Genomic DNA, 17,567 nt, shown 5'->3' with positions numbered 1-17,567 from the left:
TTTGATGGAGCTATCCATGCCAACTGACAAAAGTTTATGATTCATGCAACCGTCTCTTGTACTGTAACAAACCCCACTAAGATCCCCTCAGGAACGCCCGGGCACTACCAAAACTACACAAACTACAATTGTTTTTGTTTTTTTAAAAAAAAAAAAACCCTTAATTGCTCATCAACCTGATTACAAGTCAAAAAGCGTGAAGACTGGCAGACTGACTTTTCCTAATTATCCCCATCTCATCATTATTAAGCATCAGCCAGACTAATACTTTCTGACTTTTAGAAAGGTCTTAACCTTACAATAGCAAGTGAGATTTAGAGGGGAAAGAAAGCATTTTAATTCAGTGTACTACAAAATATTCCCAAACTCTGATTAATGGAGAAGCCATGCTCCTGGAGTAAACCCTGGGCTGGTGGCTAGCTCTTAACACTCCTTGCTGTTCCCATTACCTCCTCAATTTCAACTACTAAAACACGTATCAAGAAGCTAAAACTGATGCATCTTTTCCAAGTATTACATCTGCACGCTAGCAATTGCTATGTTTACTGATGAGATATTATGCAATAATAAGTGGGGACAATGCTCATTCATGTAGCAGCAGAAAAGGAAAAGGTTTTCTGAACCACCCTCTCCTAAGCCATATCACAGACCTCCCCTTCATACAAGGTACCATCTTACCATGCTCCAGAGAGGAACAACCCCCGTTTATGCACGCCTTGTATGTAGTGCCATCACCTCTAATCCCTAAGAGCACTCAAAATGACTTTCCCATTTACTAATACTAAAAACAAATAAATAAATAAATACAGGCTTAATATTTAGAAGTAAGTATGTGCATTCTTCAGGCCTCAGACTGCCATTGCTCTAAAAATTACCCTGGTGCCAGTTGGATGAGAGTTTCTCAAGGGCTTGATTTTTTTACATTAGAATCATAGAATAGTTTGGGTTGGAAGGGACCTCTAAAGGTCATCTAGCCCAACCCCCTGACGTGGGCAGGGACATCTTCAACTAGAGCAGGTTGCTCAGAGCCCCGTCCAACCTGACCTCGAATGTTTCCAGGGATGGGGCATCCACCACCTCTCGGGGCAACCTGCGCCAGTGTCTCACCACCCTCAGCATAAAACACTTCTTCCTTACATCTAGTCTAAATCTACCCCCCTTTGGTTTAAAGCCATTCCCCCTTGTCCTGTCACAACAGGCCCTGCTAAAAAGTCTGCCGCCATCTTTTTTATAAGCCCTCTTTAAGTACTGACAGGCTGCAATAAGGTCTCCCCGGAGCCTTCTCTTCTCCAGGCTGAACAACCCCAACTCTCTCAGCCTTTCCTCATAGGAGAGGTGTTCCATTCCCCTGGTCATTTTTGTGGCCCTCCTCTGGACCCGCTCCAACAGGTCCATGTCTTTCTTATGCTGAGGGCTCCAGAGGTGGATGCAGTGCTCCAGGTGGGGTCTCACCAGAGCAGAGTAGAGGGGCAGAACCGCCTCCCTCGACCTGCTGTCACATTTGTCTTATGCGTATAAGCCATCACACTGAAGCCACTGCAGATAGCAAGGCTACCTAAATCTGGCACAAAACAAGATGAATGCATACTCCATTCTGTTATAAATATGATGCTATTAACCTACGTTATAGGTTGCTACATTTTAATAGTAGCAAATTTTATTAAAAAAGAATGAATGCGTGGTGCTATAGTATTTTTTACATAATGTCATATACCTGAATTTCATATATTTCCATCCTCTAAAATTCCATCCACTTTAAATGAAAGTATTCTAATATATCCTCCCTCATTCCTGCCAGTAAAAGAGCAACATATTTAGCAGGAAGAAAAAGAAAAGAAATACTAGCCAAATTTCTGTAATTTTTTTTTTTTGTCTGCAGTCCTCATGAGAGAAAGCCCTGAATAAAATCTCTATTTCTTAAGTTGTTATTCTGGGATAATAGGGGATTGATACTCATCTCCTCCAGACTCAGCAGGATCTGGTGACTTCAAAACTGCCTTTCACATTTTAGAGGCAAAACTATCCTATTACTAAGCTGCTTTTTTTCAGCAGAAAACCTTTTCATTTCATTATATTTAGTCATTATATTTACAGTATATAAAAATATATTTGGTTTTGTTAGGAAGGTGTTTGATTTGTCTTACACTTCTACTTTATTTACATATCTTCTTTTTTTTTTTTTTTTTTAAATGAACATTCCCATATAAATGGGCTATACAAATTTTGGAGAGAAAGAACTTTAGAAATACCCAGATTTGATAGTGGTACTTGATATTGCCCTTTGTCCTAGAAATTATTCCCTAGAAAAAGAAGAAAACTTTAAGACAATAAATATTTTCAATTTATTAACTTTTTCTGTCATTTGCATTATCTTGATAAGTATTCTTTAGTTAAATATCATTTACCTCCTGTTCTAAGAAGTATCTTTAAACATAGCAGATCAATCAAGTAGATCACCAGAAAGAAGGCATGCAACAACAAAACCTCCAATACAGAGGTCAATGAATGTATCACAGCCCACAGAATCTGTTCAGAAACAACATTTAACTGTCACCTGCTATACTAGAATGACCAGAAACATTCCGTTTATTTCTAAACTTCAACCCTTAATTGAAAAATTTCTATTGAGCTCAATAAAACAATGAATTCCTTAAAATTAGCTGAAATATCCTTCCAAACGTTGCCAAATGCACACAACTAGATTTAACATTTAAAATATCAGTAGAAAATTCTCAAGCTTCAAACATTTTTGTAGGTTATGAATAGAAATAAACTAATGAGGGAGAAGAAGCCCACACCATACCAAACATCTTCCATATACTAACCAAATCCTAAATTCTTAACATTCAGGAATATTTGGCTAGCTATTATTCACAAAACTTATTTAACTTTTTCCTTGCTTCTCCTCTGCCCATACAAATAACTGAAAGATGACAGACTTCTGTTAAAAATGTCTTGTTTCTAGCAAAATTAATAACAAAAATATAAAAAAACCCAACCCAAAACTATCAAAATTTACATGGAAAATTTTGTTAATCATGAAAGTATTTGTGGCCGTATAAATCCATGATTTAGATAAACCAGATTAACTAGTCCATCAGTGAACTCAAGCGCTTGATTTTTCTTGGTTTTAATCAAACTCAAGCTTTAACCTTTCTGACCTCAACCAAGGAAAGATTCAGTAGAAAGTTTTGTGCTGGAAGCCTTCATGTAACAAGCTCATCTGAATACAAAGCACAGCCTAGCGTGGGCCCGTAATTTACCAAAAAGAAATTACACTCCACTCAAAGAAACGCAGGAGATGCCCAGACTGATTTCAGTAGATTGTTAAAGTTGTGTGAATTTTTTTAGCCATTGTATTTAAAGAGGAACTAACAGCCTTCCAGCATGGCAGTTGGGAACGCTGAAATATAACGCAAACCTTTTCTCCTGCAGCAAATTAACATTTTAGCCAGATTTCTAACACTCTGACCTATGGTGTCTCTCTATTTAAGGACACAAGATTAAATCAATTAAACGTATATATTAGAAAGATTCAGAATTAATTCAAATGATGACAAAAATAAAATAGGCTTTAAAAGCTATCATTTATTCATCTTTAAAAAGCTACTTCCTACCTATGTCTTGTAAGGACGAGGACATAATGGTGGTTAGCTTGTTACGGGTCACGATCAAATGCTCCTGTACATATATATCTATAGCAGTCCACGACAATCTGCTATAGACAATGCTCTGCTGGGCCCCTTACGTAGCCCCCATGTCCCATCCTGAGCCAGCACTAGCCTCGTGGGACCCTGAGGTAAAGCCCAAGCAAGAGGGTACTCTCTCCTCCTGCCTACGTACCGCATAATTTGCACTGCTACCAACGTTACTGGAGCCTGAAGCCACTAGTCTGATGTTTTCTTCCCAGACAAGCCCTGGTCTGAGTCTTCATAGTTTTACGTTATATAAACTGCACGTACACATCCATTGCAAACGACGTTCGCTGGTCTATTCCATGCTGTAATACAGCTGTAACCAGAGACTGAGGGAGAAACTGAAATCCTACATATAGCGGAGCCTAAAAGCAACAACTGGACATCAAACCACGGGGCCCGCTTTTCCAAAACATCATGTTCATGCTCCGCATCTCTTGGTGCAGGACCGGGAGCTGGGGTTCATTGCTCATGTACATTAGCAAGCCATTCTCTGACCACCTGCCCTGCTAAACAGGATCTCTGCAGGCAGTAGCACAGCCCTAAGCCTTGCTCTTTGCCTCGCCACACATCATCCCCATATAATATACTTGTATCTACATTAGCACCACTTGTGGCTATTCTGGCTAGGACTAAAAAGGCAGATACAAACCTTAATGCTTCCCTCAAGTCCCTCCATTTTTAACTTTCATTTGTCTACCAAATTAACTTCCTCTCCTGCTGCATACATTTTTCCTGGACAAGAATATTTCTGTAACAACTGCAATGAAACAGTCGGTGCACTGCTGTAACTCGCGATGAAGGATTATCCCAGCACCACTTTATGGAAGCACAGAGTCTTTGCAGTACAAAGACTGTGTTATTTGCTTCCCCTCATAAAGTACTAGCAAGCAAAAATATAATTAACAGCAGAGAAAGCAAGTTGCTCAGTACAGTGCATAATTGGAACTTGCTCATACCACCAGCAGGGCTCAAAATAATTGCCTCTCTTTCACAGTACAAGCAGCAAACTGAACTAAAAGCTTCACATTTCGCATTCAGAGTCAGCCTGTCCAAAGCATGTCAGCTGAGTAAGTGGATTGTCAGTATTATGCACACACTCTCTAAAAACAAAGTTTCCCCCTTCCTATTAGGAAGGAAAAGAACACTTAAAGGCAGCACAGTAAAAAGTATAATGCTTTTACGCTAGTAGCGCTATTATGCAAATCCTATTTTTTAAATGTTTTGAAATGTTTCCTGTTTGGTAACTACACTGAGATTAAAGGCATCTACAGGTTGGTTGTAGTCGCACTTAAATCTATAATTAACACGTAAGTGCTGTTTCAGATGAGACAATTAATTGCCCTTTACCACAGACCAGATGGTTCACCAACATTAACCTCAGAAAATGTTCACAGACTGCCCTTTAACACACATCAGGGGTTCAGTCACCTCTAGAACAGCTTCCTACCCCAAAACTTCACCACAGCCCTAGCTGAAAGGCCTTGGCTAACACACAGGTTGACTGTGTATTGTGGGAGTGGAGCCTAAAGAAAATCTTCAAAAGCCCAAACAAAAAACCCACCATAGCTTCCCATTCATCCTATTCACAAACCAAACCAGGTAAAGAAAGAAGAAAAAAAAACCAACAGCAACAAAAAAAAAAACCAAAAAAACCCAAAACAAAACAAAAAACCCCAAGCACACACCACACCACCTGGAGCTGGGTTTACTTTCACACTGGTAAAAACCATTGATCAAAGGTGATGTCAAGATCAGCACAGCTGGCAGCTTCACAGGCATTTCCATTTTGGGGCCTCATTTCAATTCCCAGGAAGGAGACTAGGCCAGTCCTGAAGACTTCACAGGACTTCCCACAGGCAAACACACACCCTCTGACAGCATCACATGGTGAGGAAATTGTTGAGGGATTTCACTCCTTTGTTTCTTCATTTATCCCTCAGCTTGAAAAGAGAAACCATGCTAAGGCTTCTCACAAAAAAATCAGGCCCTGGGCATTTTGTCACTACCTTAGAAATAATAAGGCAGACAATAGAAACTGTATAAGGCTTAAGTGACATCCGTGAAGCTATATCCCTAAGTCCACTGCAGACAGGGCTGCTGGCAGGAGGCAAAAAGAAAAAAAATGGCTGTACCATGAAAATGTAGAATAATTGCAAAAGGAATAAATACTTTCTTGTTGGTCTTAGCACAGAAGGAAATGGGCAATGGACAAAGAAGCTTAGGTACCTACTTTTGCAGTCATTTTTGCCAGGAGTTCTTGCAAATCCATGATTCCTTGCACCAGACTTAAGAAATCACTGCAGGTCGGGCATGCTCAATAAAGGAAGAGTACAAAGAAAAGGAAAGGAAGAGAAGGGAAGACACAGTAACCCATAAATAAACCAAGTCTGATATACTGCTGGTTATCTGAGCATAAAATGCAATCTGTTTACACAGAATTTTTGCCTTCTGGAAGTCAGCACATGCAAAAATGACAAGCCTGAAAGTACTATTTTTAAAACAAAGAAATAATTTGTACGAAAAATCTAAAATAGAGAGAATAAAGAAATTGCTACTTACTGCGATTCAGATTAGGACACTGCATTATATATCCGTTAGGTATAAAGATGACTTTCACATCTTGAATAACACCCTTTGTAAAAGAAGAGAAGACTGGTAACACAGATTACAAGCATTCGCTTAGCACTTCATTACAAGCACTCACAACACAAAATACAAAAAATTGACCAGCTCACTCATCTCCTGAGGAGAATATTTTGTCCAACTGAAGATGGACAAAATATAACAACTACTCCTCTCTATCTTCCTGTGTATTTGGATATTAATTTTCATAAAACACAGAAATAATACTGCTTTGTCTTTTGCAATCGCCAAATATAAGCCGCTTAAATGTCTTAAAATGGGATGAGACTGGTGAAAAAGCAGTGAAATAATATCCATTATTCAAGCCTATGACACACTTTGCCAAAAGACAAAAAGGAAACACAGCAGTACTCTTTAGTGATTTAGCCAAATAAGACTGGAAATCAAACATTATGAAAAGAGAAGTACATAGTGCAAGAGGTAAGTAAGAGTCTACACTTCAGCTGTTTGGTTTAGTTTAGCCTACTGGCTTTGTACCTCAACAGGCAGTTCATGTAATCGTGCCATCAGTTAGAATTAAATTCTCTCTCTAACCCAGACAGATGGAGAGATCCCCTTCGCAGCACTGGCAGGAATCGGGACTCCAAGGTCAGAGCCAGCTAGTGCAGGTTGTATGAGGCCCAGAAGCTGAACTGGGCGGGACAGGAGAGAGGAAGGACCAACAGGTCCAGTGCCAGCTGCATCCTCTGTTGTCCCTGACTTGCAAGGATATCCCTGACGGAAGCAGCAGACACAAAGGGCTGCCCAGTATCCCTGCATACCTGGCTCCTGAAGAACCCTAAATCCTTCCAATCGCCTAGAAAATGCTGAAGCTTGCGTTTGCTCCTTTCAGCTCAGTACGAAGCTCTTGCTCCACCTTTGACTGTAACATACTTACTCCACAAGATCCACTAGCTTTAATAACGTCCTGGTCACTAAGGGGGAGGAGCAAGGGAAAACAAGGGACTTCTTGTGCTGCTATTTGCACTTCCCCTGACTGTTAATCAGATGCAGTGACATGGCTCCATCTCCTCCCCGATACAGAAAAATGTCTTTAATTTGAAAGGAAATTTATCATTGCGGCAGTTATTGTCTAATTAAATTACTGATTTGTAAGGCTATGTTTTAATTTTCAGTTAAATTGCAACAGTGAATTTTGCAGACCGAGGACATAGTCGCTTGCTCAAAACATTGAACTCTATCCGTAAATAAAATATAGGCCTCAGATAGCCCTTGAAGCCTGACGAATACAGTAATAACATTTAACATCTACGTGCTCATTTGCTAAAACAGCAGAAGGTAATCAGCAAGCACCATTTCCTGCTTACTGTTTCATGATCAAATATTAACTGAAAATACTAGTAGACGTAATCAGATCACACTGTCTTTCTTGCAGAAGTATATACAATTATCAACCTTTTCATCTACAAGAATAATGAAACCATCATAATAATGAGAAGTAATACAGTCACTGGAAAAGGAAGATCCTGAAAGCTATTTTATATACTTTCTGCTAGCAGTCATCAGTGAGAAATTAGAAGGTGAGGCATAAAAATATATTCCAATGCTTAAACCTCTCCAGTGAAAAACTTAACCAAGAGTAAATGAGATTACAAAGTTTCACCAGACCATATTGCACAGCTAACAAGACATCGTCCAGAGAGAAGTGATGTTTTCCTCAGCCTTTTTTTAAGAAGCGCATATTGAACTTCAAATACGTTTGTTGCATCAGAGCCCCACCGCTCAATTGCCTTTTGGATAGATTTGCGTTTAAATACAACCTGAAGAGGAAACACAACTATTTTGGGGGTCTTAATTTCTGGCTACATGAAAGCACGTTACCATGGAAGAAGGTATGAACTTCAATTCACCAGTATAGATGCCTTCTAAGTCTATAAACCCCCTGAAACAGAATTAATACGATCAAATATAGAAGTGAACCTTCAAAAAGCAGAAATTTCACTGATGGATTTTTTTAATAGAAAGACTTCATTATAGGAACTTATTACAGCCATAATTATTGTAACACTTATGAACAAATTTGGACTATTCCTCCTTCAGCATTAAGTCTAGGTTGCCGAGAGCTTTCTACAGCCACAGCCAGAAGAGGAATCAGGCATGCACAGCTCCCCAGGGGAAGCCAAGGGCTCTGGTTCACTTTGGCACAGGGTGGAGTTCTTCAGCCCACATTCTGTGAAAAGACATCAGGATTTGGCCTTGACAGGGAGATGTCAGTGGTCAAAATCTTCCCGGTTTTGCCTTTCCCAAGCAGACATTACCTTTAGGTTATCATTAAAGCATTCGGCTAATTACAACCAAAGCTTCAGTTCAGTATCAGGACTCACTAGCTTGAAGAGCTTTCATCTGTGCGGGCAGATTACCAGCTACAAGACTAAATTCAGGCCTGCAGCACTAAATATCAAGCCCATCCATGAGGATGTAATACAAAAGCCCCATTTATTGCACTTTTCATGTCTCTATTAAATAGAGGACTCCTCCCACGTTCTGTGAAAAGGCTCATATATTCCACGAGCTCTCCACTTCTGCATTTTCGTTTCCTCCATTGCCGTTCACCCTCTTTAAAACCTCCTTCTCCCACAGAGACAATGCATGCCACACAGCTGTGCAAGTTGCATCGGCCAGGGCTGGTGAAAGGCTCTGCACGGAGGCACCAGCAGATGTGCCCAAACCCCTGTGCCTAGGCAATGCTATACCACCGCCACTAGATCCCCACTAGATCAGCACTGTGCTCCCCTACAGAGGACAGGCATGCCCCACGGCAGGTGCTTGAACAGCTGCCCTTGGCACTGTATTTACCTCACCTTAATCTGTACAACTCCGAGACCAGAACGACTACAGAGGCCCAAGTATGCCATGATGCTGTGCAGCAAAAATACCAGCGTACTTCTCAAGCACCTACTATACAATCCCCAGGCACAGCAGCAGGATCAATAGAGCCTGCTATAACAGATAGGAAAATTACTGTCTTTCTACATGAATCACCTAGTCAGCAATGCATTAATAAGCTCATTTCTGCAGCAGCTCTTTGGAGGGAGCCTTAGGGGGAAGGGTTCTCCCCAGCGATAAAATTAATTTTGCAGATAATTCTGATCCTGACAGCAATCAGATCCATCCTAGAGTGAGGGTTCCCTGGACGTCTGGTATCACTCTCTTCCTCCTTTCAGTTGCATTTACTTTGGTTTCCTAATCTGATTATAATGGTATTCTCTAGCCCTAAAACAAATCTTGGGTTTGGGCCAAACAAAGAAACCTGAAGGGTCAGCATGTGTTTTTCGAAGGAAGTAATTCCTGAGATTCCCTTCAAGGCAAAGAGATAAAGCTATCTTAAGTCTGCTCCGCATTTGCTCCTGCCACTGCTGTGCTAAAACCATTCCGTCTTGTCTGAACACCAAATGCTTGGTCGTAGCAGGTAAGTTACAACTAGTAAGAGATACTAGTTGTAAGGGGCAAGACTTCAACTCCCTTGGTTATGCCACAGAGCACTTCACTCCCCAGCAAGGCCACAGACACGGCAGGGCTACTTGTGGAGTAATCACTGTAAGCGAGAATGCGGAACAAAATCGTAAATAAGAAAAATGGCAACAACTGGCCACAGTGACTTACGAATATCATATCCCCTCCTTCCTCTTCCGATATGCTGAAGAATTATGATCTAAAATAGGCATGAGAATATGGCCCAAAATGTGCTCTAACGCTATTCATTTATGGAGAGACACAACAATTAATTAACTATCATTAAAGTAAGAAATATTTTGGCACGGCAAAGATGATACTCAGAACAGTATCCAGTGCTTTTTGTTACATACATTTTCATGGCTCCAACACACATACAAAAATGCTAATTCTTTTTTAACGCTCTTATTTCCCTGCAGATCTCTGTTTACATTAAAGAAAATAGATCTATTTTTTTATATGCTAAAACAGTGAAACAAATTGCTCTGAAAAAGAAAGGGAGGTCCTGCTGAGCATGTAAATTTATGGAAAGAGAGGCGTACTCTTTACAAACTGGCAAAATCCCAAGTTTTTGCAATGAGTAACATTAAAAAAAAAAATAAGATTTCTGAAACTCTCAAGCAGGATTAAAAAAATACAACCAATTATATTTCTGCCCTGAAGAAAGTTAGTAAAACATCCAAGCATGCATAAAGCAAAGTAAGGCACTTGCCGGCTTTCATTATGATCAATAAAAACTGTCAGCTCATTAGCATATCATTAGCTATCCTGCTGTTTCCAAAGTGTTAACGCGTAGAAATATTAATTTACAAACATATAATATCCCAGAGTTCTGAGGCTCTGACTGCCTGTATAAAATAAGAATTTAAGATGGGCAAATCCAACATAACTTCTTTTTCTCCTATGTAGCTATAAACATATGTTTACCATCTGTGGAATTATGGGAAGCAGCTGAGGTAAAAAAACAACAGCTGTAGAATAAAATAATACTATCAATTTCACTTCACAGTGACAGCTCAGCTGCTGGAGGATGAAGTGTACTCTAGGTTCAAAGCAACTCTCGGACCGTCATTTAAGTTAAAAGTGAGCTTTTACCTCTGTTTCACAATTAAAGTTGTTAGTTGCCATGTTTAAATAGTTTTAGCGTAAAATAATTGTCCTAGCTTGTTGAAATCCAGGGACTTCGAGGAGAGGTCCTCGGAAAACCAGCAACTTGTAAAATTGTCTTATGAACCGACAGCTTCAAAGGGAAACTTGAGTGGGTGGTAAATCACCTTGGCAACAAATCCACGCCAGTATCGAGGATAGGCAGATTGGCCTATCGCTGCACTACAGATTCTTTTTGCTGATAAACACTTGCACCGTGGTTTGTTATCCAAAACTGGAAGAAATATCAGAAACTTTTCTGTAGCTTGATTACAAAGTAAAAGAATTAATTTTCAGGTGGAGGGGGTGGTTTTCGTTTGTTGGTGGATTTTGTTTGTTGGTTGGTTCAGCGATTCAGCCTTGACCAGAAAATCATTTAGCCTCACCAGGGGCCAAAAAAAGCTGAAAGAAAACATAGAGGAGAGGGCTTTTCAAGTTGTAGGTCATTTCTCCGTCCTTTGCAATTTTGGGAATATATTGCCATTAATTGAATCTGGAATATATTGCCATTACTTGAATCCTCTTTTTCCTCTGAAAAGTTCCTCATGCCCACACTGGTCTACTCGACGATGATGTCTTGGGGACCCTGATAAATGGAAGAAGACAGGCTTTCCAGCTAGAAGGTAAGAGCAGCCTGAGTCCTGCCAGCTAGCCAGCCTTTCAGCCTGGGCTGTTGGAAGCAATGGAAGCTCCGAAGGACAAAGAAGCTCATGAACAAAACTTGGTGACCCACTATTCACTCTCTGTTGAGAAATACAGTGACACGCTTAGTTGAGAAAAACAGAAAGAAAGGAAAGTACTCCAGGAACAGAAAAATCTACTGTTTTGCAGCAAGGCAAATGCACTGCATACAATAGCTAGTATCTGCCAAAGCCAGAAGGATCGCAGGCCAGAAGACCTTCTGTGCTCTAGAAGTCAATGCTGACAGGAGCAAACAAGGAAGAGTCACCAGAGGCAACCAGCAGAAGGGTGAGGGTATTCTGCATGTGAAATCAAGGAGGAAATGGCCTCCGAGAGTGATTAAGACCACCGCTGTCTGGCCAGGAGACCACAGCAAAGCTGTTGCTTCGTGAAGGTTTAAAGACGAAAGCCAAGAATCATAGAATCATTGAGGTTGGAAAAGACCTCTAAGATCATCGAGTCCAACCGTCGACCCAACACCACCATGTCCACTAAACCATGTCCCTAAGTGCCTCATCTACTCGTCTTTTAAATACCTCCAGGGATGGGGACTCAACCACTTCCCTGGGCAGCCTGTTCCAATGTTTCACCACTCTTTCAGTAAAGACATTTTTCCTTACATCCAATCTAAACCTCCCCTGGCGCAACTTGAGGCCATTTCCTCTTGTCCTATCGCTAGTTACTTGGGAGAAGAGACCGACCCCCACCTCGCTACAACCTCCTGTCAGGTAGTTGTAGAGAGCGATGAGGTCTCCCCTCAGCCTCCTTTTCTCCAGGCTAAACAACCCCAGTTCCCTCAGCCGCTCCTCAGAAGACTTGTTCTCCAGACCCCTCACCAGCTTCGTTGCCCTTCTCTGGACACGCTCCAGCACCTCGACGTCCTTCTTGTAGTGAGGGGCCCAAAACTGAACACAGTATTGGAGGTGCGGCCTCACCAGGGCCGAGTACAGGGGCACGATCACTTCCCTACTCCTGCTGGCCACACTATTTCTGATACAGGCCAGGATGCCATTGGCCTTCTTGGCCGCCTGGGCACACTGCTGGCTCATGTTCAGCCGGCTGTCGACCAACACCCCCAGGTCCTTTTCTGCCAGGCAGCTTTCCAGCCACTCTTCCCCAAGCCTGTAGCGCTGCATGGGGTTGTTGTGGCCGAAGTGCAGGACCCGGCACTTGGCCTTGTTGAACCTCATACAATTGGTCTGGGCCCATCGATCCAGCCTGTCCAGGTCCCTCTGCAGAGCCTTCCTACCCTCGAGCAGATCAACACTCAAGAATAGACTGACGCTGCCTACACAGTCTCATTCTGTGCCCCAGAGCGGCAAGGCAGAGCACAGCAGGTAGGTGAAACCTCAAGTACGGAAACCAAACCAAACCCCCAAATACTGGGCACTGCAGTCAGTGACTACGATACTCTACCTTGCAGAAAGAGACCCTTTTCTCCAAGTGTTGGACCTACCTCAAATCCCAAGTTCACAGTTTCCACTAAAATTCATACAGATAACATTTCAGGATTGTAAGACAACTAATCAGAAATATCTTGTTGACTATTTATTCATTTCCTTCTTCATGTGCCATTTATTATCTGCTTACCTTAAAGAAACCATGTTTCCTGTTTCTCTGTCCAAGCCATAAATTGCTTTCAGGTGTCAAATTCATTTCTGGGGGATCAATGATGCGTTCATAAATCCTGTAGAGGAAATACATTGCCATTACTTGAATCCTCTTTTTCCTCTGAAAAGTTCCTAGCAAAAATCAGTTAGCGATAAAATATGGAAAGTAGAACCAAAAAAAAAATTTCATTAAAACACAATATTTATCATTGATAGTTTTGAAGGTTTATTACAACTTTAAAAGCAAAAAAAAAAAACCAAACAGGAAAAAAACACTATTAAAACCACTAACATATGAAGACCGCATAAAATTGAACCTCCCCTTGTGCAACTGTGCAGCACTAGGCTGAAGAAACACAATGGCAGAACCCACCATAGTAGGGAAAACAATAAAACGGGACCATTCTAGCCCAGGGGTGTCCTTCAAACTCAACTACCCATTCTGTAGAAAAAGTACAGTCACAAACAAGATCCAACCAGAGAAACAACCCTTTGGGATTTTCAGACTGTTTAGAATTTTGAATAGACTTCACAAAGAAGCTTTATTCCACCTCTACTCCCATGGCCTTTTTGTCTCTACATTTGTGTTACTCATCCCTGCACCTGAACCTTTCCTTTTATCCACTTCGCCCGTTTGCTGCTGTTACTAAATTTACTAGTCCTCGGTGCCCACGTGTGCTGCCACTACTGCACAGCCAGCTTGCCCGTGTCACTGGCACAGGTCTGGTACAGAATGGGACCTCTTTGGATATGTTTGGTACCTAGCACTACAGGGACGTTTTCTTGGTTATTCTTCAAGGAACTAGAAATAATAGCAGTAAGAAATAACAGTGACAAGAAGTAACCTGAGGTCCATAAGCAAACTTTATGTACTGCATAAACTTGCACATGAATGCAGTCATCTACATACCGAATTTCAAAAATTGAGTCATGAAAAATTGCTGTAACACAGCATTTTAAAATTCACAAAAATCTGGAATTTTAAAAAGGTTTTGCTTGGGTTTTTTATTTGTTTATTTTTAGGAAAGCTGTAATGAAGTTTCCGTAACACCTTTTTCAGGAACTCAGACCACTACAACAACATCATCATTTCAGAATATGAAAAATTCAAGACCAAAGCTACTGACCCTGGATTCTCATGTTGCCATGTCACATCGGTGGGAGCCATGAACTTACTGCTTCATAACAAAAACAGCATGCTTAATAAGGATATTGAGCAGATGATGAAATATATTTCCATTACTATCCAGCTCACAGGGAGTACGTATTGCTGTGTAATCACACCAGTGTGACAGCCAATAGAAAAGACTCTGAATGTGTCAAGACCTGTAGCTTAAAGGGGTGAAATTATCTGTATGTTTAAAAGGGGTTGAACTATTTTTCTTCTTTCTTTAAAGCTATGGCTTTAAAACGAACATGAAAAATGAACACCAAAGAAAAATACAAGTCAATCAAGACAACTCATTGCACAGTTACCTTCCCATTTACACTCCAAGTGTTTCCAGCACAGGCTCACCAAGTGTAATCAGAGATTTTTGTGTTGTAAGTTGCCACTCGTATTGGGTTTGCGTGACAAGGTTTTGGTAGCAGGGGTGGGGGGGGCTACAGGGATGGCTTCTGCGAGAAGCTGCTAGAAGCTTCCCCTATGTCCGATAGAGCCAAGGCCAGCCAGCTCCAAGATGGACCCACTGCTGGCCAAGGCCGAGCCCATCAGCAACGGTGGTAGCGCCTCTGTGATAGCATATTTAAGAAGGGGGGAAAAACACCGTGCAACAGCAGCTGGGAGAGAGGAGTGAGAATATGTGAGAGAAACAACTCTGCAGACACCAAGGTCAGTGAAGAAGGAGGAGGAGAAGGTGGTCCAGGTGCCGGAGCAGAGATTCCCCTGCAGCCTGTGGTGAGGACCATGGTGAGGCAGGGTGTCCCACTGCAGCCCATGGCGGTCAACAGGGGAGCAGATATCCACCTGCAGCCCATGGCGGACCCCACGCCAGAGCACGTGGATGCGCCCGAAGGAGGCTGCGATCCCATGGAGAGCCCACACTGGAGCAGGCTCCTGGCAGGACCTGTGACCCCACGGAAAGAGGAGCCCACGCTGGAGCAGGTTTGCTGGCAGGACCTGTGGCCCATGAGGGACCCGTGCTGGAGCAGTCCATTCCTGAAGGACTGCACCCTGTGGAAGGGATCCACGCTGGAGCGGTTTGTGAAGAACTGCAGCCTGTCGGAAGGACTCATGTTGGAGATGTTCATGGAGGACTGTCTCCTGTGGGAGGGACCCCACCCTGGAGCATGGGACAAGTGTGAGAAGGGAGGAGCGGCAGAGACAATGTGTGATGAACTGTCCACAACCCCCATTCCCCCTCCCCCTGCAACGCTGTGGGGGGAGGAGGTAGAGAATTTGGGAGTGAAGTGGAGCCCGGGAAGAAGGGAGGGGTGGGGGGAAGGTGTTTTAAGATTTGGTTTTATTTCTCATTACCCTACTCTGATTTGATTGGTAATAAATTAAACTAATTTCCCCAAGTCGAGTCTGTTTTGCCCGTGACGGTAATTGGTGAGTGATCTCCCTGTCCTTATCTCGACTCATGAGCCTTTCCTTGTATTTTTCTCTCCCCTGTCCAGCTGAGGAGGGGAGCGATAGAGCGGCTTTGGTGGGGACCTGGCATCCAGCCAGGGTCAACCCACCATACCACATTATTGGAAAATCCATACATTTGCAGAGGCCTAGAATAACCTCCCAGTACTAAAGAACTTCAAGAAAGCTCTATGAAGTTTGTTATGTCAAAGTAGAGAGTCATATAATCCACCCACTTTTGCTTATTCAGAAAAGAAGAAAACCATTTGTCAAAACCAAATGGAAGCAATCTAAAAAGGCAAATGGAAGCAATCTAAACTAGAGGCAAAATTACTATTTCCTTAAAAAGAAACAACAGCAAAAATCTCAAACCTAAGAACAAAATAGTTACATGAAAATTCCAGCTTAAGAATGTGAGTACAGGAGTCAGAAGACTTCTTCTAATACTCATTATTTTATTGCTCAAGTTTATTAAAATTATCCTCAGCCCTAACTCATCACATTTCATCAACATGATACATTCAAAGCTCTAGGAAATTTCTGCCTCTACTAGTTAATTACTTCTTACTATCTATAAAATTACCATGCTGAGCTGTTTTACCTGTTCAAACAGCAAAACAAGACGATATTCTTTTAAACCATACTTTGAGAATTACAGGAATTTTGCATGCACCATCTCTATCAATATTTTAAAGTGTAAGTAGACCCCTTCTGCCACACCTCATGCAAAATTGAAGACTACTCAAATGCAAAACTGCTGCAAAATGCTGAACGAGGAACAAAGAAACGACACGCTCCTTGAGAAAACCAATCACTGAATTACACTATCATAGTATAAGTTTCTCTTTGGATATATAACACACCTTTATTCACGACTTAGGTTAATAACGTCCTCACTGGAAAATTCCTAATCTCATAAGAAGACTAGTCAATATTCCATAAAGAACTCCGTTTCTGCTAACAGATAAAACCCCAAAGCTGACCAGGTTCAGCAACACTGCTTATTGAAGAGTATTTGATTTTTATTCACCTGGCCGACTTAAAGGTTATAAAGGAACTCTAAAATATCTGTCTGCAATTACATATAAAAAACCCCAAAACCTAACTGACAACAACAGCAAGTAAGGAAGACAAATCGGAGACAGGCTAAAGTGGTTTATCTTGTCTTTTCTGACGATTTAATAAAGACTTTCAACCTATGTGGAAAAGACTGCAGCGACCTTCCTTCCAGAGTCTCTTCAGAAAGTGCCATTCATAAGGCACATGCTCAGGATTCCCCTTATTCCTCTACTGTTCCACTCCAATTCCAATTCTGAAGCAGGTATTTACCTTAAATTAAGGGATTAATTAAAAGTTGGTTTAAGATACTGGTTGGTTTTCTTCTCCGTGGATCCGCCCATGGAGTAACAGGCTTAGGATTCAAGAGAAGGCATGAGATGTAGATCAGTCCTTGCTTATCTTCCTATGTAAAGAGACGTTTGGGTTGACACTATTTGGCTTGCGAACAACGTGAGCGTACTTTATTACTGCTTACTGTTAAACATCAGCAAAAAAGCCCCAGCAAGCATACACATAGCTTATCGCTACCGCTATAATCCCCTCTATGCTCCTGGGAAATGAAAAGGTCAAAAAGCACATCTGAATTCGTAACAGTCAAAAAAAAAAAAAAAAAAAGGAACACGGTTCACCATATACTACTTCTCTAATGAAGAAGAATTAAACCTGAATAAAAAACAAACACACAAACAAACAAGAGTCCTGCAA

General features: G+C 41.5%; 1 protein-coding gene across 3 annotated transcripts in view; it reads right to left on the bottom strand.

Moving 5' to 3' along the window:
• Positions 1 to 17,567, bottom strand: part of NELL1 (neural EGFL like 1) — a 299,478-nt gene that overhangs the window by 225,859 nt on the left and 56,052 nt on the right. For all 3 annotated transcript variants that reach the window (XM_076343825.1, XM_076343826.1, XM_076343827.1), the window contains exons 5-7: positions 13,212 to 13,308; positions 6,258 to 6,330; positions 5,929 to 6,011 (exon numbers count right to left, since the gene is read on the bottom strand). In XM_076343825.1, coding sequence (XP_076199940.1) covers positions 5,929 to 6,011; positions 6,258 to 6,330; positions 13,212 to 13,308 — 253 coding nt within the window. The remainder of the gene's footprint in view (positions 1 to 5,928; positions 6,012 to 6,257; positions 6,331 to 13,211; positions 13,309 to 17,567) is intronic.

The sequence above is a fragment of the Aptenodytes patagonicus genome, chromosome 7 (assembly GCF_965638725.1).
Source record: "Aptenodytes patagonicus chromosome 7, bAptPat1.pri.cur, whole genome shotgun sequence".
Taxonomy (NCBI): domain Eukaryota; kingdom Metazoa; phylum Chordata; class Aves; order Sphenisciformes; family Spheniscidae; genus Aptenodytes; species Aptenodytes patagonicus.
Note: the sequence above shows the minus strand (reverse complement) of the source record. Positions and strands in the feature narration are given on the sequence as shown.